This window comes from Pristiophorus japonicus, chromosome 6 (genome assembly GCF_044704955.1).
Source record: "Pristiophorus japonicus isolate sPriJap1 chromosome 6, sPriJap1.hap1, whole genome shotgun sequence".
In the NCBI taxonomy this organism is placed as follows: Eukaryota; Metazoa; Chordata; class Chondrichthyes; family Pristiophoridae; genus Pristiophorus; species Pristiophorus japonicus.
In genome coordinates this window covers 35,066,539-35,091,426 of record NC_091982.1, presented here as the reverse complement: position 1 = coordinate 35,091,426, position 24,888 = coordinate 35,066,539, and the positions used below count along the sequence as shown (strand labels likewise).

Genomic DNA, 24,888 nt, shown 5'->3' with positions numbered 1-24,888 from the left:
AGAATAAGTGATATTTAATTTATATGTAAGAATAAGTGGTTCTGTAATCGCAGCAGGGGAACACCATGCACGCATGAGCTTGTGTAATGTAGAAGTCAGAATTTGTGACTTAAAACAGTGACCTCAGTCTTTATTAAGACACTCCAGAGTGAGTAACAGGCTTTCGGGGCCGGCTTATATACAGTGCTCCCAAGGAATGCTGGGATACACAACATCACTCCCCCGCCAAAGTCAAAGTGAAAACTATTTACAAGGCGAGGCGGTCGGGAGCCTTTCTTTCCCTGGTGGACCGCCTCGGTACAAATGTCTGTTCTGGTGTGTTGGCTGTGCCGTCGCTGGGCTGGCGTGTTGTTGGCCCTGCAGGGCTGCTGGGTGAGCCTGGCCTTGCTGGGTTGTTGGGTATGATGGGTTCAATTTCCTGGTCCGGTGTGGTGTCGTTGATCCTTTGGGTGTGTGCTGTGGGCTCGAAAAAGGTGGTGTCTGTTGTGGGTTGTTCAGGGCAGTCTGTGAACCGCAGCCTCGTTTGGTCCAGGTGCTTTCTGCAAATTTGTCCATTGTCTAGTTTGACTACAAACAACCTACTCCCTTCTTTAGCTATCACCGTGCTCGCGATCCACTTGGGACCATGTCCATAGTTTAGCACATACACAGGGTCATTCAGATCAATTTCCCGTGACACAGTGGCACGACCATCGTTTACATTTTATTGCTGCCGTCTGCTCTCTACCTGATCATGCAGGTTGGGGTGAACCAGCGAGAGCCTGGTTTTAAGTGTCCTTTTCATGAGTAGCTCAGCCGGGGGCACCCCTGTGAGCGAGTGGGGTCTCGTGCGGTAGCTGAGCAGTACTCGGGACAGGCGGGTCTGGAGTGAGCCTTCTGTAACTCGTTGGAGGCTCTGTTTGATTGTTTGTACTGCCCACTCTGCCTGCCTATTGGAGGCTGGTTTGAACGGGGCCGAGGTGACAGGTTTGATCCCATTGCGGGTCATGAATTCTTTCATTTCGGCACTGGTGAAACATGGCCTGTTGTCACTGCCCAGTATTGTCAGGCAGGCCGTGGGTGGCAAACATGGCCCTCAGCCTTTCAATGGTGGTGGTGGCGGTGCTTCCTGACATTATTTCACATTCAATCCATTTTGAAAAAGCATCCACCACCACCACCAGGAACATTTTACCGAGAAACGGGCCCGCATAGTCGACATGGATCCTCGACCATGGTCTGGAGGGTCAGGACCACAAACTTAGTGGTGCCTCTCTGGGCATGTTGCTCAACTAAGCACACACGCTGCATTGCCGTACACAGGACTCTAAGTCAGAGTCGATACCAGGCCGCCACTCGTGGGATCTGGCTATCGCTTTCATCATTACTATGCTGTGGAGATCCGAGATGAACGTCTCCCTGCCCTTTTTGGGTAGCACTACACGGTTACCCCACAACAGGTAGTCTGCTTGAATGGACAGCTCGTCCTTTCGCCGCTGGAGCAGCTTGATTAGCTCTTGCATTTCAATGGGGATGCTGGCCCAGCTCCCATGCAGTACACAGTTTTTTTACTAGGGACAGCAGAGGATCTTGGCTGGTCCTAGTCCGAATCTGGCGGGCCATGACAGGTGATTTGTCATTTTCAAACACTTCCATGACCATCAACAAGTCTGCAGGCTGCACCACCATCAATAAGTTTGCAGGCTGCGCCATTTCCAATGGTAGCCGACTGAGAGCATCCGCACAGTTCTCGTGCCTGGCCTGTGGTGGATGGTATAGTTATATGCTGATAGCGCGAGTGCCCTCCTTTGTATGTGGGCTGAGGCATTAGTATTTATCCCCTTGTTTTCAGCGAACAGGGATATGAGGGGCTTGTGATCGGTTTCCAGCTCAAATTTGAGGCCAAACAAGTACTGATGCATTTTCGTTACTCCGAACACACACGCTCATGCCTCTTTCTCAATCATTCTGTGGGCCCCCTCGGCTTTAGACAAGCTCCTGGAAGCATAGGCAACAGGTTGCAACTTCCCCGCAACGTTAGCTTGTTGTAATACACACCTGACTCCGTACGACAATGCATCACATGCTAGCACGAGTCTTTTACACGGGTTATACAATACAAGCAGCTTGTTGGAGCATAAAATGTTTCTGGCTTTCTCAAAAGCAATTACTTGTTTTTTTTCCCCATACCCACTTCTCACCTTTACACAATAACACATGTAGGGGCTCTAAGAGGGTGCTTAACCTCGGTAGGAAGTTACCAAAATAGTTGAGGAGTCCCAGGAACGACCGCAGCTCCCTGACGTTCTGTGGCCTGGGCACATTCCTGATAACCTCTGTCTTGGTGTCTGTGGGCCGAATGCAGTCCGCCGCGATCTTTCTCCCCAGAAACTCCACGTTTGTGCCATGAAGACGCATTTCGACCTCTTCAGCCGCAGCCCTATGCGATCCAGTCGCTGGAGGATCTCCTCCAGGTTTTGTAGGTGCTCGGCGGTGTCCCGACCCGTGACCAAAATATGTCGTCCTGAAAACCCACCGTGCATGGTACCGACTTGAGTAGGCTCTCCATGTTTCTCTGGAAGATCGCTGCAGCCGACCGAATTCCAAACGGACATCTGTTGTAGATGAACCATCCCTTGTGCGTGTTGATGCAGGTGAGGCCCTTCGAAGACTTCTCCAACTCCTGCATCATGTAGGCCAAAGTCAGGTCGAGCTTGGTGAACGTCTTGCCTCCTTCCAGCGTCGCAAATAGGTCGTCTGCCTTAGGTAGCAGGTATTGGTCCTGCAGCGAGAAACGATTAATAGTTACTTTATAATCGCCGCAAATCCTGACTGTGCCATCACTTTTGAGTACTGGAACAATCGGGCTGGCCCACTCACTGAATTCCACTGGGGAGATGATGTCCTCGCTTTGCAGCCTGTCCAGCTCGATTTCCACTCTCTCCCTCATCATGTGAGGTACTGCTCACGCCTTGTGGTGAATGGGTCGTGCCTCTGGGACCAACTGGATCCACATCTTTGCCCCGGAAAAGTTTCCAGTGCCTGGCTCAAAAAGGGAAGGAAATTTGTTAAAAGAACCTGGGTACATGAGGCCTCATCGACATGTGATAGCGCTCGGATGTCATCCCAGTTCCAGCGGATTTTGCCCAGCCAGCTCCTTCCAAACAGTGTGGGGCCATCGCCCGGGACAATCAGAGTGGCAGTTCATGCACCGTGCCCTCATAGGGGACCTTGACCATGGCGCTGCCCAGGACAGTGTTGAGCTCTTTGGTGTATATTCTCAGTTTCGTGTAGATGGGGCTCAGGGCTGGTCTGAGTGTCTTGTTGCACCACAGTCTCTCAAACATCTTTTTACTCATGATGGATTGACTAGCGCAGTCTCCAGTTGCATGCCTACGGGTAAGCCATCAATTTTATGTTTAGCATTTATAGATGGACATTTCATTGAAAATGTGTGCACCCCATGTACTTCAGCATCTGCGTCCTCTCTCTCAGGCTCAAAATTGCTTTGGTCCACCATGGACTGATCTTCCTCTGCCACGTGGTGGTTAGCAGTTTTTGCAGAGCTTGCAGCTCGTCTGCAAGCTCGTTGGAGGTGCCCCATTGTTTCACAGCTCTTGCAAACATACCCTTTGAAGCGGCATGAATAGGCTGAATGGATGCCTCCACAACGCCAACAAGGTGTGAATTGCCTTGCATTCATCCTTTGTTGTGGACTCTGAGTCATCTGGGTCACCTGAGGCCTGCTGGCAGTTGCAGACTCGTGGCTTCTGCCCTGTACATTTCTGCTCACAAACACAGTTCCAGTTAATTTATGAACATTGCTAGCACTTGTGTGCTGAGAGATTTGTTTGATGTCTTCACTGGTGGACATAAACGCCTGTGCTATCGCAATGGCCTTACTGAGGGTCGGTGTCTCTACAGTCAAAGGTTTTCGTAGGATGGTCTCGTGGCCAATGCCCAGTACAAAAAAGTTTCTGAGCATTTGCTCCAGGTAGCCATCAAACTCACATTGTCCTGCAAGTCGCCTTAGCTCAGCGACGTAGCTCGCCACTTCCTGACCTTCAGATCGCTGGCACGTGTAGAACCGATACCTCGCCATCAGCATGCTCTCCCTCGGGTTAAGATGCTCCCGAACCAGTGTACACAGCTCCTCATACGACTTATCTGTGGGTTTCACTGGAGCCAGAAGATTCTTCATGAGGCTGTAGGTCGGTGCCCCGCAGACCGTGAGGAGGACCGCTCTCCTTTTTGCAGCGCTTCCTTCTCCATCCAGCTCATTGGCTACAAAGTACTGGTCTAACCGTTCGATATAGGCTTCCCAGTCCTCACCCTCCGAGAACTTCTCCAGGATGCCCTCAGTTTGCTGCATCTTTGCGTTGGATTTGTGTACCCGTCGCCAGTTGTTGTGTTCCTAACACAGATGAGACTGCACACAGGGAGGTTAAAATAACAGTGACCTCAGTCTTTATTAAGACACTCCAGAGTGAGTAACAGGCCTTAGGGGCCGGCTTATATACAGTGCTTCCAAGGGATGCTGGGGTCCCTTGGGACTTCAGGGGCTGCACTCCCTGGTGGCGGAACATGGGAGTGCATGCTTTTCAGATACACAACAGTATCGATTGTTTGAGAGGGCCGGAGAGGAATTTTCCAGAGTTTTCCCCCCTCTTATTGGCCCTTGATTTGTCTCTATTTTTGTCTCTGTTGTTTCCCAGGAGGTTACATGGCCATGGGCAGGGGCGGGGGCACGTAGTGGTGGAGGACAGGGAGTGTCTAATCCCGATGCTCCAGCCATCATGGCCATGGGCAGGCGGGGGGGGATGGTGAGGTGGATGGGGTGGTGCAGTGGTGGTGGACAGGAAATATCTAATCCTGATGCTCTAGCCATCATGGGTGTGAGGCACGTGGAATCAGCTGGTGTTTTCCTGCCTGTCAGTTTTCTATGTTCTATGTTCTGGGACTTTTTATTGAATAGTTTAAGAAGGTCAACACAAAGGAGCAATGATTAAGGTGAGCACTCAGCCTACCTATGGCTGGAAGCAAGTAGTGGGCGTTACTGCTGGCAGTAGTGTTTATACTCCCATTGCTGTCCCTGCTGATTCTCGAGCACTTGCTAAATCAACCTCTAAAGGTGGTTTTTGGTACCTCATTTATCGTGCAGCAACGACCACAGCGATGAACTATTATTTCCTTACATTATAACAGTGACTACACTTCAGAAGTACTGCATTGGCTGTAAAGCGCTTTGGGTCATCCTGAGGTCATAGCAAGCACTGTAGAAATGAAAGTTCTTTCTTTCTTATGGGACCATGAAATTCTATTGCCAATTTTTATAATGCCTGTGGACTTAAAGTTTCTTTGAGGTGGCTTTCTTCTGATTAGCATTTTACACTCAAAATTGCATCAGACAAAATTGGAATATGCGTGCCTTTTTTAATTATCCTCCTGCAAGCCAACATATTGTACCTGATGTCATTTTTCAATATTTACTTCTTGACGATTAAGCATTTTACAAAGTGATTGACAGTGCTTTCTGCCATTTTGTGATGTGCTTTCCAGCCAGCCTCTTGTGGTTGATCCAGTCAGCTCCATCATACCCCCACGGAGGCCTCCCATTGCTACAGTCATTATATTGTCTCAATCGCTCTTTTGTTTGTGAAACAAAAAGAAAATTTAGCGCTACAGTGGAACCTCCATTATCCATGCTCAAATTATCCTCCAGATTATTCACAGGATCTTGTGTAAGACATTAAACCACACAATAAAAACAGAAAATGCTGGAAATACTCAGCAGGTCAGGTAGCATCTGTGGAGAGGGAAACCTTTCATCAGAACTGGAATAAGTTAGAGATGTAACAGGTTTTAAACAAGTGCAGAGGCAGGGAAAGTGGAGAGGAGAGGAAAGAACAAAAGGGAAAGTATGTGATCGGATGGAAGGCAGATAGTAAATGACAAAAGGTATGATAACACATAGCAAAAGGGGATGGTAATGGGACAAATAAAGAAACAAAAGATGATTCTAGAGGCGGTGTAAATGGCGATAGCACAATCATTGCTAACAATGACTGAACAAAATGGGAGCAGTGGTTATGATCTGAAATTGTTGAACTCAATGTTGTCTAGAAGTTGTAAAGTGCCTAATCGAGAGATGAGGTGCCATTCCTTGAACTGCCATTGAACTTCATTAGAAAAGTGTAGCAGGCTAAGGACAGAGAGGTCAGAGTGGGGCAAAGAATTAAAATGGCAAGCCACCAGAAGCTCAGGGCCACGCTTGTGGACTGAACGGAGGTGTTCCGCAAAGCAATCACTCAAGCTGCGTTTGCTCTCCCCAATATAGTGCAGCTCGCATTGTGAGCAGTGACTAAACCACATAATATACCTTTCGTTATTTATGTTGTACTTGTCTTCATTCCCGTGCTGTACCATATGTTTGGGGACTTCTGATCATCAAATGATATACTTTATACACCGAGGGAGGTCCCTTTGCTATGGCTTCTAATGAAGGTTCCATTATAAACTTGTAAAATGTGTCCATTGGTGGGTGTAGTCGATAGGCCCCCTAACAGTAGCAACTGTGTTGGTCGGAGCATAAATCAGGAAATAGTGGGGGCTTGTAAAAAGGGAACAGCAGTAATCATAGGTGATTTTAACCTCCATATTGATTGGACAAAACAAATTGGTCAGGGTAGCTTTGAAGAAGAGTTCACAGAGTGCATAAACGACGGGTTCCTTGAGCAGTATGTAATGGAACCAACCAGGGGCAGGCTATCTTAGATCTGATCCTGTGTAATGAGACAGGATTAATAAACAACCTCCTTGTAAGGGATCCCCTTGGAATGAGTGATCATAGCATGATTGAATTTCAAATTCAGTTGGGGGTGAGAAAGTTGTATCTCTAACTAGTGTACTAAGCTTAAATAAAGGAGACTATGAAGGTATGAGGGCTGAATTGGCTAAAGTGGACTGGAAAAATAGATTAAAGTGTAGGACGGTTGATGAACAGTGATATTTCACAACTCTCAAGAAAAATATATTCCAGCGAGGAGGAAAGGACGTAAGAGAAAACATAGTCATCCGTAGCTAACTAAAGAAATAAAGGATGGTATCCAATTAAAAACAAGGGCATACAATATGGTCAAAACTAGTGGGAGGACAGAAGATTGGAAGTGTTGAAAAGCCAACAAAGAATGACAAAAAAAATTATTAAGAAAGGGAAGATAGACTATAAAAGTAAACTAGCACAAAATATAAAAACAGATAGCAAGAGTTTCTACAGGTATATAAAAGGGAAAAGAGTGGCTAAAGTAAATGTTGGTACCTTGGAGGACGAGACCGGAGAATTAGTAATGGGGAACATGGAGATGGCAGAAACTCTGAACAAATATTTTGTATCAGTCTTTACGGTAGAGGACATTAATAATATTCCAACAGTGAATAGTCAAGGGGCTATAAGGGGGGGGGGGGAGGAACTGAACACAATCGCAATCACTAAGGAGGTGGTACTCAGTAAGATAATGGGACTAAAAGCGGATAAATCCCCTGGACCTGATGGCTTGCATCCTAGGTCTTAAGAGAAGTAGCAGCAGGGAGAGTGAATGCATTGGTTGTAATTTACCAAAATTCCCTGGATTCTGGGGAGATCCCAGCAGATTGGAAAACTGCAAATGTAACACCCCTATTTAAAAAAGGAGGCAGACAAAAAGCAGGAAACTATAGACGAGTTAGCTTAACATCTGTGGTTGGGAAGATGTTGGAGTCCATTATTAAAGAAGCAGTAGCAGGACATTTGGAAAAGCAAAATTCGGTAAGGCAGAGTCAGCATGGATTTATGATGGGGAAGTCATGTTTGACAAATTTGCTAGAATTCTTTGAGGATGTAACGAACAGGATGGATAAAGGGGAGCCAGTGGATTTGGTGTATTTGGACTTTCAGAAGTCATTTGACAAGGTGCCACATAAAAGGTTACTGCACAAGATAAAAGTTCACGGGGTTGGGGGTAATATATTAGCATGGATAGAGGATTGGCTAACGAACAGAAAACAGACAGCAGGGATAAATGGTTCATTCTCGGGTTGGCAATCACTAATTAGTGGGGTGCCACAGGGATCAGTGATGGGACCCCAACTATTTACAATCTATATTAATGACTTGGAGGAAGGGACTGAGTGTAACGTAGCCAAGTTTGCTGACGATACAAAGATGGGAGGAAAAGCAATGCATGAGGAGAACACAAAATAATCTGCAAAATGACATCGACAGGCTAAGTGAGTGGGCAAACATTTGGCAGCTGGAGTATAATGTTGGAAAGTGTGAGGTCATGCACTTTGCTAGGAAAAATCAAAGAGCAAGTTATTATTTAAATGGAGAAAGGTTGCAAAGTGCTGCAGTACAGCAGGACCTGGGGGTATTTGTGCATGAAGCACAAAAGGTTACTATGCAGGTACAGCAAGTGATCAGAAAGGCCAATGGATTCTTGGCCTTTATTGCAAAGGGGATGGAGTATAAATCAGAGAAGTCTTGCTACAGTTGTACAGGGTATTGGTGAGGCCACACCTGGAATACTGCGTGCAGTTTTGGTTTCCATATTCACAAAAGGATATACTTGCTTTGGAGGCAGTTTGGAGAAGGTTCACAAGGTTGATTCCAGAGATGAGAGGGTTGACTTATGAGAAAAGGTTAAGTAGGTTGGGCCTCTACTCATTGGAGCTCAGAAGAATGAGAGGTGATCTTCTAAGATGATGAGGGGACTTGACAAGATGGATGCAGAGAGGATGTTTCCACTGATAGGGGAGACTAGAACTAGAGGGCATAATCTTAGAATAAGGGGCTACCCATTTAAAACTGAGATGAGGAGAAATTTCTTCTCTCAGAGGGTTGTGGATCCGTAGAATTTGCGGCCTCAGAGAGCTGTGGAAGCTGGGATATTGATTACATTTGATATTGATTACATTTAAGACAGAAATGGACAGTTTCTTAAACGATAAGGGAATAAGGGGTTATGGAGAGCGGGCAGGGAAGTGGACCTGAGTCCATGATCGGATCAGCCATGATCGTATTAAATGGCGAAGCAGGCTCGAGGGTCCGTATGGCCTACTCCTGCTCCTATCTCTTGTGTTCTTATGTTCTTATTTATGTGATATAAACAAGATATGTGATGGGATTTAATACATTTCAAAAAAAGTATGTCTGAGCTATACATGATCTCAACTGGTTTACTTTTGAATAATTCCTAAGAAACAGGATCAGATACAAATGGAGCAGATTGAAGTGATTACCTTTGGTAGCTGGAATCAATGATTGCAACAGATTGAGGTTAATTAGACTGGGATCTGAAGCAAATGATCAATTTTTACGACTAATGAATGATTGGAAAATCATGTTGGAAATCTGGCAATATGACAAACTTGTGAGCAATGCACAGGATTTTATGGAACCTCGATCAAGTCCAGGGTCCCATATAAATGGAATAGCCAAAGCGATTGTTTGGTACTTGGAGCAAGCAAGCAACCTGAAAATGGCTTCAGATTTCATAAAAAAAATGGATTGTGACATTTCTATACTCTTACTTTGCGTATGCCTTCTCCAGGAGTGCACTCCAGAACTCCTCCTTTGAGTTAGAGTGACAAAACAGAAGCTTTTCATTCATTGTTGGAAGACGATCATCTATCACAACATCAATCCACTCGGCAAAACGCCAAAATCGAAAGTGAAAGATGCCAGCATAATTATTGAGCTTTTTTGAGTCCCAGTCCTGCTTCGTCCAGTCCGGAATTACCTGCAACCACCAATAGGAAATCAGGTACTGTACATTGAATATTAACTTAGCAAACATTTTGAACTATAAAACACAATTATAAATACTTTAATTCTGCAATCCCTGTAATCCTTGTTTCCCCATTCTCTCTTTATTCCCATTCAGATGTGTCCTATTTTTTGCTAATCTTTTCTGTCTGAAAAAGATAGGTTTCAAACCTTTCATTTACCTTGTTTTTTCACTGTCCACTTTGAAGCTGAGAGCAAAATTAAAAGATTTGCCAAGATATTCAATTTGCGCCCTAAATGAGCGCAGAGTTGTCCGGGCGATGGACCCACGCCGGCCAATGTCCTGAACCAAATTTGGCTTTGGGCCTAATGTCTCCAGAGGACTTTGGATGCCAAATGGGTGCTCCACTGCAGCTCATGGGTGGTGAGGAATCCTGCCAGGAGCCTGCTGTGCATCAAGAGTGACTCCAGACCCAAGGAAATGAGCAAGGGGTGTAGCAGAGTCGGAAGGATGGACAGAAGTCTCACCCCACTGGAACTCTATCCCAAAGAGGAGAAACCAGCCCAGTGAATTGGAAAACTTGGCGTAGAAATTGCTCCCCAGCTGAAACAGGGTGCATGCACCCCGGTTCAATGGATTTTACCGCAGCTGTGGTTGAGGTCTTCTCTTGAGCAAAATTCCGCTCTTTGTTATTCGGAAGTCGCTCTTAATGGGGGCGGTGAGTACACTTGAGGGGCAGAAGTTGGGGCGGTGAGTACACTTGAGGGGCAGAAGTTGGGGCTGTGAGTACACTTGAGGGGCGGAAGTTGGGGGTAGAGCAGAGTGACCGCCGCGATGATGTCATCACGGCGCTGTGTCATCGTAGCTCTTCGCTTCACTTAAAGGGGAGAGCCTTCGCGATTTTAAAACTTTGGCCTACAGGACTATCAGGGAGGGTTTTGGCCAGGCCAGCGGCCCGGCACCCAAGAGGGGGTGTAACCCGGGGCATAATTGTCGGGACGATATGGCAGTCGGCAGACAAAAAAAAAAATTTGGCGACAGCGGCATTGCGTCATCCCCGTTAAGGAAAGCCGCACCGTCGTTGCAGAAGGGCACAGCCTCACTGGACCACCAGGAAAAACCAGATTTTGTCACCGCTGGGCGGGCCAAAGATTTTCAGAGGGAAATGTCGCCGTCAGGGGGTAGATCGGCGGTGCGCATGCTGATGACGCACTTAAGACGGATCGGCAGTAGCGGAGCAGTGGGGAGGGATCGGGACATGGCTGGGAAACCTCGGAAGGGTAATTGGGCTATCAGCGGCTATTGCACAAAAAAATCGGTGGCCACTCCACTCCGCAGCATGGCCGCCGATTTGCGGTAGTTACAGGCCCTAAGGAAGGGACAATTTTGGCCCCCTTTTGTCTCAGCTTTGAAGTTGGTATTTGAATACAATTCCTCTTTTGCAGTTTATACCATCAGCAATTACTGCCTCATATTCCATGCCCAACATCTATTAAGTCATATTACTAGTGCACTTGGCTATCTGTATTTCTACATATAATGCTCAGAATTGCAGCTGCTACACTTTCAATACTGAATAAGACAGAGCTCAAAGGAGAGAGTGTGCTGAGTAAAATGAAAGTGGTTGACAGATGTGAGAAATGAATAATTTAACACCACAGTGGTGTGTCATCAAATAGCAAACTCAATATAATATGCAAAAAACAAAGATAAACTATTATCTCAATAAAACTTCTCCCTGCTGAAACACAATCTGTCAAAATGAGAACATTGAGTTTTATCAATTAAAAAAGGCAAACATAATGTAAAAATTATTACTGCAGGTGTCAAAGATTTAAAGGTCAAGACACTCCAGCTGATTAAAATGACATGTCCTTACCTTTTGCCACAGACCATCCCGAAGGGCTAAACAGGAACAAGCTGCCACAAACCAGCAATTCCCCAGTTCCCCTTGGTTCAGATCATGTGAACTGATTCCATTTACAAATAGACGAGGGGATTCACATAGTTCCTAGGAGGAACATTAAAAAGAGCCGAAAATGAATCCTAATATGTACAAAATTTTTCAAATAATACAGATTTATTCAAGGTTGTGTTGATACTGGGTCAATCATATTGAGGTTGTTAGTCACCGCTGTCTTAAAACAAACTTCTTTTGTTCACTTGAGTAGTAACGAATTCAGGGTTGAAATTGGGTTTTGTACACCGCCCGTTACCGCCGGCGGGAGATGGCTAACGGTGGTAAAGGCCTACTGTCGCTGGTAAGCAGCATCGATGCCTCGACTTAAATTGAGACAGAGGCGCCAAGAGGCAATGCTGCGCCCGCTAGTGCCACTCGCATGGTGACGTCATCCAGCGTACTAAGCCTCTTTGACCCCTCTGTCGCGACATTTGCTTCATACGGCTGTCGTACAAACAGGTGGCCATACAGCCTGGAAAAAGTTGTTGTAAAATAGCGGATCTCGGGCGGAATCACCCATAAAAGGAAGGTAAGTTTTTCCTCTTTATTTCTTTCTGCATGTTTTCATTAGTTTTAGGAGTGGGGAAGTGTGTGTGTATGTGGATTGGAGAAGTTTTAGTTTTATTTTCTTCCCGTTATCTTTCTAGCATGGTGGCAGCCTCCCGTTGGGAAATCCAGTCGGCCTTCTACGCTCGCTCCCAAGGATGAGTGTGCAACGCCACTTTTTAGAGCTGCTCTCTCATCTTTGGGCGTAAAAACTGAATATAGGACTTTGAGGCTGCCCCTCACGCCCGGCGCTAAAATCAGCCCTCATGTGGTGACACCGCCTCAAAAGTGGCGGTACTGAATTTCAGCCCCTCAGTCTTCTGGTTATAATCATTTTATTCTTTAACTTCAGCATAAAAAGCAATTTACAAGCAGAGTATAGTCACAGATGGAGCACGTATACCTAGGTATGGGGATCTCCGTGCTCTCAAAGGCTGGTTGATTGCAAAACACCAGCCGTTCCTAAGTGAAATCTACTCTCTCTCAATGATACCAACCCCTTTTTTCCCCTCTATTGAATGAACTAAACATGACCACCTCTCAGAAGCTGAATTAACCAAATTCCAAAAGCCAAGTCAATCATCCTTGAATAGAAAATGCAAGGAATATGAGAATGGGTGGGGAATGGGCAGTCATTTCAGAGAGATGAGAGAGTCAATGTACTTCAATCAAATATCAAGGATCTTGGGTGTGGGAGAGGGTCATGTGTGTTTGGAAAGGAGTACTCCTGATCTCCCAAGCAATCAAATATGGCACTAAAATAATCTATGGCTTAGATAGAATACTGTTGAAGTTGCACGACCTTGTTTCACTCAGGTTGAACAATATTGTTAGCACTTTTTATATATTAATTGGCATTTTGAATTTAAACGTTAAAATATAATGCAGAAGTAGTAGATTACAGCAAATCAAAGTTATCACAAAGGCACAGCTCACATACTGTTGCTTCATTTAACAGTTTAATGGATAGAGGCCTGTATACATGTTTTATTGTCTAGATAACGTCATAATACATTAAATAGAACCATTGAACTTTCCAGGAGGATCTGGTAATTCTTTAGCCTCCAGAGGAAGTAAAATTTAGACCTAGGTTAGATCTCAGGGAGTATAGACAAACGAGATGGACCTATAGCACTTGGCTCATCTTTTCCATCAGTTTATGTTGTTCCAAAGCCTTGTGTATACAATTGTTCAAGTTGCCACATTTAAAGAAGCACCTTCTAAATTCAGATAGGTTAGATAATTTTAGATAAGTAGTCTAACAGAACAGAGGCAGACAAGGAGTCAAGAGAGCTGGTGGAGAGTTGGAGGTGGATGGCATTGATATACATGTGGAAGCTGACACTATGGCTGCAGATGAAGTCACTTAGGGACAGCATATAGGTAAGGAAGAGAAGGTCCCGATGATAGATCCTTGGAGGATTCCGGAGGAGATGTTGCAGGGAGAAAAGAGAAACCATTGTTGGAAATGTGCTAGCTTCATTCAGGTAGATAAGAATGGAACTATCCCACAAAGGTGGACAGTGGAGAAGAGGTGTTCGAGGCGGATGGCTTGTTGAATGCTGCTGAGATAAACTAACTCAGCACAGAATGGGAATTAGACCGGATATCTTTTGATCTGTGTGGGGAACAAATTCGACTTGCACCCAAAACAGGGGAGGCCAATTTGGGCTGGCATCAGCCCGCAGTATCTTTGTGGAGATAGGAGGAGCACTCTTGCAACTTCTGGCTCTACAAAAACATAGCTTTGAAAATGTTTGGTGACGTTTTCTATGCGGCCTTCAGTGGTCTCTTTAAGGACTGCTGGTTCGGTCGCTCAAGATCTCAAACAACTCGGCTGAGCAGCTCCATCCATTTAACAATTTTCTTTTGTGGCCAGATCATATTTTTTCTCTTTTAGCTACTGAAAATCTTTAACAGTTTTCAGTGTGATGTGGATTAAAGAGAGCAATTTTAAGTTGACTGATGACAAGATGTTAAAATATGTCGCGCAAATTGAGATAATTTAAAAGGATTTGAAGGGGGCTCAGCACTTGACTAATCACTGAAAAATTACACTATAATGTGGATAAATGCAAGGTGATGCATCAAGCGAGGAAAAACATCAACTCTGATTAGAAAACGGAACGGCTGAAGCTTGAAGGAGTTGGAACAGCAGAAGATTGGAGGACGGTTAGTGACCAGTCTTTGAAAATCCCTCTGCAGCATGAGATGGTAATGAGTGATGGATAAACCAAATGTCAGGCAACACTGACAGGAGGATAGACCCTCATTCCAGGAATATAATATTACAGATAAAGCACAAGTGATTCACCAAGTAAATATATCGGCCAAACTGGAAGGAACTCAGAGGCCAGGTAGGTCCCAGATTTTATCCCATTTGGTGCCCATTTAACTGATTCAAGGTGGGACGGCTGTGGGGGTGTCGCAATTAACTAGAGAGGAAACAAAAAATAAACATCCTGGGTTCCGGCTCCTGATCACTATTCAGTGACTCAGTTCGAAAGTGCACATGTATGGATGAGAGCAGTTGAAATTATTTTTTTCCTATTAATGCATCTCTCCTAGATGCTGGACACTAGGGTGGCAAGCGCTTAGTGGCGCGTTAGTGTCCCTCTTGAGCGCTAACGGGTTGTGCTAAGCAAATTAATTTCTAGCCCTAAGATACTAACTTTTACAATTCTACAGATGTTTTATTTATTTGGCTATCAATGCAACCCTGTGAAAGTATTTTCACACTAAGTTTCGAGAACTGAAATGTGCTTTAGGAATATTGGCCAGACACTCTATCTCCCTTATGGGCTATTACCATGCATACAATCCATATTATTTCCCAGAACATGCTGATCTTGTATTCAAGTGCATTGTTTGGAGGGTTAGTGATAGGGGTGGGAAATTTAAATGTACCATCCTCCTGTCCCGACATGAAGCATTACCATTAGAACCAATTAATTCTGAAGATTTAAAAGCTCCTCCAGGCCCTGCAAGGAAGTCTTAGACCCACCTTTCCCTGACGGGGGCCTCTTGCTGCCCGAATTCACTCTCTCACCCACCGACCAGGCAGTAATTTCTGCCGGACTCAACCAGGAGTCGGGTCTTGAATATTAAAATGTGGCCCAGGAGTTAAAGGGCTGGATTTTCGATTGGATTACACCTCTGTTGGCGCCCCAGAGGGGCGGTAAAGGGTGTCGAAATGCTTACTGCCTGGGTGGCCAGCTTCCAGCGCCCCGCCGGGAAATTCGGTGCCGGTTTTGCGGTGGCGCAAAACGCTACCGCCCCACTCTGTAGTTTCATTCAGATCATGACATCAGCCATCGAGCAACATCCCCGCTAGCACCCCAGTCATTAAATTAGGTAGTAACGTCACATTTAACATCTGCCCCAAGGCACGCCTGAAAAGCCAGGCGGTCTACAGCCTAATAGGCGCTATTTGCAGCGTATTTAAAGTGAGGGAGGAGGGTCCTAAATCGGAGGTCACATTGAGTGCAATGTTTCTGCACAGCACGCTGTGTGAACCTCTGTCATAAAAGCGGCAGGTTTATCTGCCATTACAGGGTCCTTACAACTTCAGTGAAATAATTTAATGTGAGCGTTACTAGTTCGCCAGTGTCTCCTACTCAATGCTCTTGTTAGGTGGCATCAAGGTAGAAGGGCTCTTGGTCACGTCGGGCCATGGATGAGGAGAGGCCGTAGTCATAGGGACAGGAGCGACTTGGATAGGTTAGGTGAGTGGGCAAATGCATGGCAGATGAAGTATAATGTGGATAAATGTGAGGTTATCCACTTTGGTGGTAAAAACAGAGAGACAGACTATTATCTGAATGGTGACAGATTAGGAAAAGAGGAGGTGCAAAGAGACCTGGGTGTCATGGTACATCAGTCATTGAAGGTTGGCATGCAGGTACAGCAGGCGGTTAAGAAAGCAAATGGCATGTTGGCCTTCATAGCGAGGGGATTTGAGTACAGGGGCAGGGAGGTGTTGCTACAATTGTACAGGGCCTTGGTGAGGCCACACCTGGAGTATTGTGTACAGTTTTGGTCTCCTAACCTGAAGAAGGACATTCTTGCTATTGAGGGAGTGCAGCGAAGGTTCACCAGACTGATTCCCGGGATGGCGGGACTGACCTATCAAGAAAGACTGGATCAACTGGGCTTGTATTCACTGGAGTTCAGAAGAATGAGAGGGGACCTCATAGAAACGTTTAAAATTCTGACGGGGTTAGACAGCTTAGATGCAGGAAGAATGTTCCCAATGTTGGGGAAGTCCAGAACCAGGGGACACAGTCTAAGAATAAGGGGGAAGCCATTTAGGACTGAGATGAGGAGGAATTTCTTCACCCAGAGAGTGGTGAACCTGTGGAATTCTCTACCACAGAAAGTTGTTGAGGCCAATTCACTAAATATATTCAAAAAGGAGTTAGATGAAGTTCCTACTACTAGGGGAATCAAGGGGTATGGTGAGAAAGCAGGAATGGGGTACTGAAGTTGCATGTTCAGCCATGAACTCATTGAATGGCAGTGCAGGCTAGAAGGGCCGAATGGCCTACTCCTACACCTATTTTCTATGTTTCTATGTTTCTAGGAGGCCTTACCCCTCCCCACGGGTTTACAGGCAGCAACGTTCATACCTCCAGCTCTCTGAGGAGCAGTGTGTGAGAAGGCTGCGCTTCTGAAAGGAAATGCTGACAGAGATATGCCATTTCCTACAGGCAGACCTTCAGCCTTACAGTGGCACCAGGACTGCACTACCAATCGCAGTGAAGGTCACTATGGCGCTGGCCTTCTATGCCTCCAGCTCCTTCCAGACTGCAGCAGGGGACATATGCAGCATTCGTCACATCACAAAGGCTCTCTACGCCCACAGAATGGATTTCATAACATTCCTAATGAGCACGGAGAGCCAGAATGAGCAGTCATGTGGCTTTGGCAGGATTGCAGGCTTCCCGAGGGTTCAAGGAGCCATTGACTGCACACACATGACATAGCGAGCACCATTCCACAATGCAGAGGTATTTAGAAATCGAAAGGGATACCACTCCCTAAACGTGCAGCTGGTGTGCGACCACGCACAGCACATCCTCGCAGTGAATGCTCGCTATCTAGGGAGTGCACCGGATGCTTTCATCCTGCATGAGAGCACTGTGACATGATTGTTTCGGCCACCACGGGAAGGGCGCGGCTGGCTACTCGGGGACAAAGGATATGGCCTAGCCACCTGGCTAATGACTCCCCCACCCCCCACCCACAACACTGCATCGCTACAAGAGCCATGCGGCCACCCGCAACATCATCGTACAGACAATAGGGGTACTGAAGCAGCGTTTCCGATGCCTGGACTGCTCTGGAGGCAGCCTTCAATACTCCCTTCAACGGAATTCATTGTGGTGCTGCATGCTGCCATAATGAGGGCCAGGCGTGGCCAGTGGGGATCGCAGGCCCATCTCAAGAGGAGGAGGCCGAGGAACAGGAGCCTGGCGAGGCCCCGAAGCACCATCCACGGAGGAGGCAGCCTTGTGATGTTGCCGGACCAAGAGTCACAGGTCATCGGCTCATAATGGATCGGTTCTCTTGAATGGAGGAATCTGAGGGATGCAACTAATACTGACCACGCTATGTGCTACGATAATTGCACATCCCTGTTAAACTCTACAATGATACACAAGACGCCAATGCAAAATGGTCAAAGTAACATTTTACTAATGACATCAACACCGTCGCCTCAACCAACAGAACCAAACCTCCCCCCACTGCCCAGCAAGTAACAAAACAAAACACAACAAGCACAATGAAGTGCAATAATGTAACTACATATTTGCAGCCATTATTTAAATTGGGATTACATCTGTCCATGGTGGGCAATGTCGTCACTCAGACTTTGTCTGACATTTCCAACCACTCACCTTTATCCCTCTCCCACATCCTCAATGTGGCCTCAGTGCCTGCAGCAAGGCTGCTTGAGGGCTGCTGTGTGTGTGGGGCAGACAGTACAGACAGCCTAGCAGGACGCTCAGGACCAGCTCTGGGCCTGGAAGGCCTGTCTGCAGACTCCATCCCCTCAGCATCAGCAGCAGCAGTCTGTGATGGCTCGGGTGTAGACCATGGGAGGTACAAAGGCGGAGTGGCAGTGGTTGGATCCGGAATGCTGTCACCTTGATGAAGGACAGCACCTTCCATTTCCAGGGACCCACTGCCACTCACACAGGGGGGAGCGTCAGCATCCGGAGCACAATGTGTGAGCACAACTTGCTGGCCTGCTTCTGCACCGTTACTTCCCTGTCGGACTGTGGGGAACACAGAGAGGATGGCAGCGTCAGTGTTTGCATGGCATTACACTGAGACTGACTCAGAGCAGACTGAGCCTGGAACGCAACAGTCAGTGAGTTCATGCCAGCAATCACTGACAGCATCACATTACAAAGTTCTTGCATGGCTTGGGCCTGTGACGCGATTGCTGCTGCCACGTCAACCATGGCATGCGCCATCCCCTCCGGGACTCCACTATAGCTCATTGAGCCCACCTCCGTCTGTGAGCTGGCAAGGATGGGCTCAGACTCCTGAGAGGCACGGGCGATGCATGAAGTGGTCTCTGCTACACTCACAGCAAGTGCATCGATGCTCTGCGGGACCCTATCCAATGCACCCATGAGGTCCTGGTGCACTTGCGTCGTCTCCCGAGACACAGCCAGCAAGTCCAGGTCCACCTCTGCCTGTCTCTCAGCGAGACTCCTGGGCTGACTCGCCCTCCGGGGAGCTGGCCTCTGAACTTCCCCTCCTGCTGGGTGTTGCTGTAGGCCACTGGAGCCCAGAGCCTCAGAGTCCTCAAATCCCTCATAAACAGATTCACCCACCGATGTGGTGTCCCCACTTGCTGGGACTGATGGCGTCTCCCACTCAGTGAGCACACTGTCATCCCATCCCTCATCATCTCCCCCGTCCCCAGATGTTGACGGTTCAGGGATAGGCTGATGCACTTCTGGCTGGTCATCTGGAAGCACAAAGCAACAGATGTGAGGTTAGCAGCAGGGGAGGGGGCAGGGAGATAACAGGAATGTGGTATTGGACATCTATATATAAAGGGGCTAGGCCACTTGATATCAGGCGTCAAGGAACTCACATAACTCGTGAACACCATTCACATACCGTCACTACACATAGGGGGCTCTGCCTCGCCGCTGACCACCGCGTGAACTGAGTGCCCAGGAGGGCTGACACGCGCTGCTCCACCTCAGTGAGGTGCTGAAGATCAGACTCTCCACCTCCGGCATGCTGCTGCTCCCGGTAATTGTGTGCCAATTTTGGCTACAATAAGAAACACAAGAAGGTGTGAGTGAGTGTGCAGCTTATTGTGTGGCACATGTGCCTTCCATAGTAGAGTAGCTGCTACTGTCTGGAAGTGTAAAGTTGTATATTATAATCTGCCTGGCTGCACACTGAGCAGGTGGGAAGGCTGGGAGAAGGTGAGAGCCAGCTAGGATTGCAGTTCAGGGTGATATATGGAAGCAAACAGATAGACAAGATATAACTTAAATTTATATTAACATAAATTGGACTAAAAGCTAGGGATGTCAAATGATTTTTTTTAATGAATCGTGAATAATCTCTTTTTTTATCAGTGTTAATCCTAGTTTTAATCATATTTAATTGTTTCAATTGCTGCATCCATCTCATTCAAGTGTGTTTTATTACTAATGATATTTTTATTACATGGAATTATGTAGAAAAACTCAAACTGAACTGTTTATTGTGAAAAGTAAATCAGTCATACTGGAAGTGTTTGACCAAAAATACCAGTAACCATCTTTCTAATCAATGAACAATGAAAAATAAACTTGCCATTCAATAGTCCTTCACATTTAGTGCTTTGTTCCATAATCCTTTAGTCTACCTTTATCTTTTTTTTTCAATTGTTTTCTGCTGAATATTGGTCCATGTTAACCAGACTTAATTTTTTTTTAAATTTGCATGACGGCTTTATTTTCTACTATTATTTTTAGCTCCCTTCCCTTTCTTTAAGGACAGCTCTCTGCCACGTCCAGCCTCTCTGCCCCACGCAACCCAACCTGGTGTATTTCTGTCTGACCACTCGACTAGCCCAGACACCCAACATCAAATGGCAAATGCTATTTTTCTTTCTTATCACCTTTTCCTACACTTCACACCACTAGGGTTCAGATGTGCTGGGAAGCAGTAGTGACAGGGGCAAGCACCAAAGGATTCATTGTCAGATCAGCCAAATCATTTTCTAAGCTTAATTTGAATACACGAGAGGAAGCTGAGGTGATGTATAGTGTTAAATAGCTCCTTTTTTTGAAACACGGTATTATGCCTGTACCTTGCTCGGTTAAAGCATTAAAATATTAAATGTCAAAAAAATTAGTCACAGCAATTAATTGACAGCCATAGTAAAAGCAAATTGTTTATTATTCCTGTAGCTCTTCTCTATATGTTCTTAAAAATACATCTCTGATGGTAATCACTTGAGGTGATTTCTCAGAGTTCCTACAGTCCCAGCACAAACACCAGGAGATAAGTGACAGACATGAGAAAAGCTGTGGATTACAGGGATAATTGTTTTTCTTTGAAGATCAAGAACTACTGTCAAGGAGGACATCACCCTTAAGGTTTGATTGAATTAGCCATCAAAGTGATCAGGCGTTAATCTTAAATCACACTTTACAATGAATTCTCGACGTGTCCCACAATCATGGAACACAGAGCTGTCTGCATTAAGAAATAATTCACAAGCACTGAAGTACCACAGAATTAGTGCAGGTACCTTCACCTGCATGAATACTTTTTAAACATGCTGTCCCAACCATGAAAGTGAATCGTTTCATCAGCTGTTCTCCCTGGACTTGTAATTTAGTGGAAACAGAGCTGCATCATTTTGAGTTAAGTTATTTAAAGCATGTATGAAATAAAGAGAAAATTCCTGGGTTTAGCACAGTGGGAATTTGCCTGTGACCTTCCTCCACCACAACGTGGAATTACTAACCATTGTCATTGTGAGAAAGTGCTGTGCAGGAAGAGCAGGCAATCACCTGTAGAGCAGGACCAGCCGAGCCATCATCAAGCTGCTGTTACGTGCCTCCTGGTGGTTGTCTCAAAGGACATTGGTAGAGTCTGAGGGTAGTCTACCCCTCAAACTCACTGTGTCACCTGGGATCCAGATGATGGGGGAGGAGGAAGAAAAGGGATTCAATAAATTGTACATAAGTCCAAGTACTTGTGTGCATTTAACTACTGGGTGGAAGCCATTTGGCACCTGTGAGATTTTGAAGTATGCAATAACCACCTCTGCTGTGTGGTTGTTTTTTTTTAAAAAACATAACTTGTAATGATTATCATTTTGACTTAATTTTGGGAGCTTCCAAAGTTTCAGGATTCCATATAATGAGGGTCTTCCCTAGCCCTTCAGACTGCCAAATGCACATTTGTTTTATTCGGGGTACCATTAACACTAAAGGTTCCAGTGAACCAGTTGTCAAGCAACTTCTTCTTTAATTGGCACCTGGCATTAAATGAGTGAAGGGATGTGCAAACAACTGGACAAATTTAGACAGATAAAACTTGATCAATACCTGTAGGATTAAAATCACACTCTGCAATATTAGTAACACATTTGTTAACATGGTTGTGTGAAATCCCTTTGTTCGAACAAAGGTAATTAAACCATTTATTTTAAGCAGTTTAATGCCATTGTTAAATGTAGCAGATGAGTTTCATATGAAAGTGAATGCATTCATTTCTGTTGCACTAGTAAATGGGTAAAACTGGGTTATCCATTTCATGCCGCAATGCCTCACCATTGCCCATGGCTCTCCCCATGTTATTGGTAGCAGCTACAGCAGGTTACCAGTAAAAGATGTAAGGACTATAAGCATTGAATCCCCAAGGATGTATTGGACATTGTCTGGACATTGCGTTTTAATATTTTTCTCACCGCAGAAAAAGCTGGAAACTGTTTGTGGGAAGGGCCCAGGTGTTGCTCCATGTTGGACTTTGAATGATGGGCAGTGGTTCTGGGAAGACAATGGCCAAGATAAGTCAATTCATCGCAGCTGTTGAGCAAATGGAGAGTCCATGGAGGTGAACTGATCAGTGATCAAAAGCCATTACCTGGATGAGATACTAGAACAATAGAAAGCCATTAAGCCCAGAAAGGTCGGAAGCGAAAACCCATCACTGGACTCAAACACAGGAAGCCTCGAAAACAAGGAAACTTTATTGGGCGAAAAGAAGACACACCTTCAGGAAGCCTTGAAACAAACTTTATTCAGCCTGAAAGGACAGACAGTATTGGGATATAAAAGGGGCCGTGTGGCCACTCTCTCGCTCTCTCGCTCTCGCTCGCCTCGCCTCTACAAGGACCAAGCCCTCCGTATGGGACGGAGAGAAGAAACCAGAAGAGACACGTTTTCATCAGGAGAAGCAGCGAGTAAGCCAATGAATCGGTGAGCATCATCTCTGCACACACATCTTATAAAATCACAGCCATGGTGTGAGGGGATATCGTGGATTCTCCCAACCAATATCTTAGGGTTTTTCAGGGGAGGTTTTAGACGTGGGTACTTTGTGATAGGGGCCTGTTTAGATGGGCCAGGCTGTACTGCATTTGTTTGTTTTACACACCGGGGGTGTGTGTGGTTTTACTGGGTGCAGGTCTCTGTTTTAACTTTAATAAAAGCATTGCCTGTACTCGGACCAAGGTACCCATCCCTGGCTCATTCATATGTCCAGTAAAGTAATCACTCCCAGCGTTAGATTTATTGTAAAGTTGGGGTGCTTCGAAAACACCGAAAGGAAACCACTTACAAAGATGGTATTGTGCAGATAATTAACTATTATTAACTAATCATAGAGCCAGAAACCACTGCAAAAGAAGTGAGCCACTGGCAAGCAAACTACTGATTACTTCTATAAATTGACAGAACAAAGAAAATATCAGAAATTACTTGTAATCGCAATTTATAACAAGTGCTCAATTAATTTATGTACTATTCTAATTACTTATGCTCCAATGCACAATGATAGAACAGTTGGTAATAGTTTCTTAGAATTTTTAGCAAGAAATAATTACAAACATGCAAATCTGAAGCAAATGTGTAAACAGACCTGATGGAAAATTCTTCTGATGTCTTACGGTCAATGGAGCAGAAAAACTCCTGAATGTGCAGGTCCTTTAGGAAAGAGTATTCACAAAATGCATACTCTGTAGTATTGAATGTGGAGTGATACTGACATAGAAATAACTGTTTTATTTGTGAAAAGTGAGCCTTATACATGACTGTATGTGACAGTTTTATGAACTATGTGCACAGCAAGTAAAACTGGGTTTCTAACAAATTACATACTTCACAAGTTTAACATCAGTCTGAAGCTAAAATGGCTTCACACCAACCTTAAACTTGAAGTGTGAATCAGATGTTGAGGCCTGGACTGATTCCAAAGTGATATGGAGTGAGATTATATCCTCCAAATAATTTCATTCCACTTTATCTGGACATGGGTTGAGCCTTGACGTCAGATTCAGGCTGCAGTTACACTAAAAATGCTCAGTACCGACATTGGTGTGAATCTACACCAGCTCACATTCCTTATTACATATGTAACAAACTGAAGAGCTCCTGTTTATAGATCATGCTCTAATAACTCATGATTCTTTTATCCTTTCTGAAGATGCTGATAGCTGGTGGAGTACAGCTCCGTGAGTGTCTGCAACCTTCCAGTATCTTGCCAAAGTGGGCAATCACCCAGCACTGGATGGTGAGTTTCAGCAGACTATTTCTCTATGGGAAACATAAGAACATAAGAAATAGAAGCAGGCTGGTCCCTCGAGCCTGCTCCGCCATTTAATAAGATCATGGCTGATCTCATCATGGACTAAGCTCCACTTCCCTGCCCACTCCCCATAAACCTTTATTCCCTTATCGCTCAAAGATCTGTCTCTCTCTGCCTTAAATATATTCAATAACCCTGCCTCCACAATTCTCTGGGGCAGAGAATTCTATAAATTAACAACCTTCTGAGAGAATAAATTCCTCCTTATCTCAGTTTTAAATGGGCGGCCCCTTATTCAGAGACTATGTCCCCTAGTTTTAGTTTCCCCTATATCCTCTCTACATCTACCTTGTCGAGACCCCTCATTATCTTATATGTTTCGATAACATCACCTCTCATTCTTCTGAACTCCAATATGTATAGGTCCAACCTATTCAACTTATCTTCATAAGTCATCTCCGGAATCAACCTAGTGAACCTTCTCTGAACAGCCTCCAATGCAAATATATCCTTCCTTAAATACGGAGACCAAAACTATATGCAGTACTCTAGGTGTGGCCTCACCAATACCCTGTACAGTTGTAGCAGAACTTCTCTGTTTTTATACTCTATCCCTCTTGCAATAAAGGTCATCATTCTATTTGTCTTCCTGATTACTTGCTGTACCTACATACTAACTTTTTGTGTTTCATTTACAAGGATCCCCATATCCCTCTGTACTGCAATACTTTGCAATTTTTCTCGATTTAAGTTATAATTTGATTTTCTATATTTTCTGCCAAAGTGGATAACCTCACATTTTCTCACATTATGCTCCACCTGCTAAATTTTTGCGCACTCACTTAGCCTGTCTTTTTC

General features: G+C 45.3%; 1 protein-coding gene across 1 annotated transcript in view; it reads right to left on the bottom strand.

The window, feature by feature from the left end:
* Positions 1–24,888, bottom strand: part of LOC139265113 (calpain-5-like) — a 228,259-nt gene that overhangs the window by 63,144 nt on the left and 140,227 nt on the right. Inside the window, exons 3-4 of the mRNA XM_070882021.1 lie at positions 11,623–11,754; positions 9,547–9,755 (exon numbers count right to left, since the gene is read on the bottom strand). Coding sequence (XP_070738122.1) covers positions 9,547–9,755; positions 11,623–11,754 — 341 coding nt within the window. The remainder of the gene's footprint in view (positions 1–9,546; positions 9,756–11,622; positions 11,755–24,888) is intronic.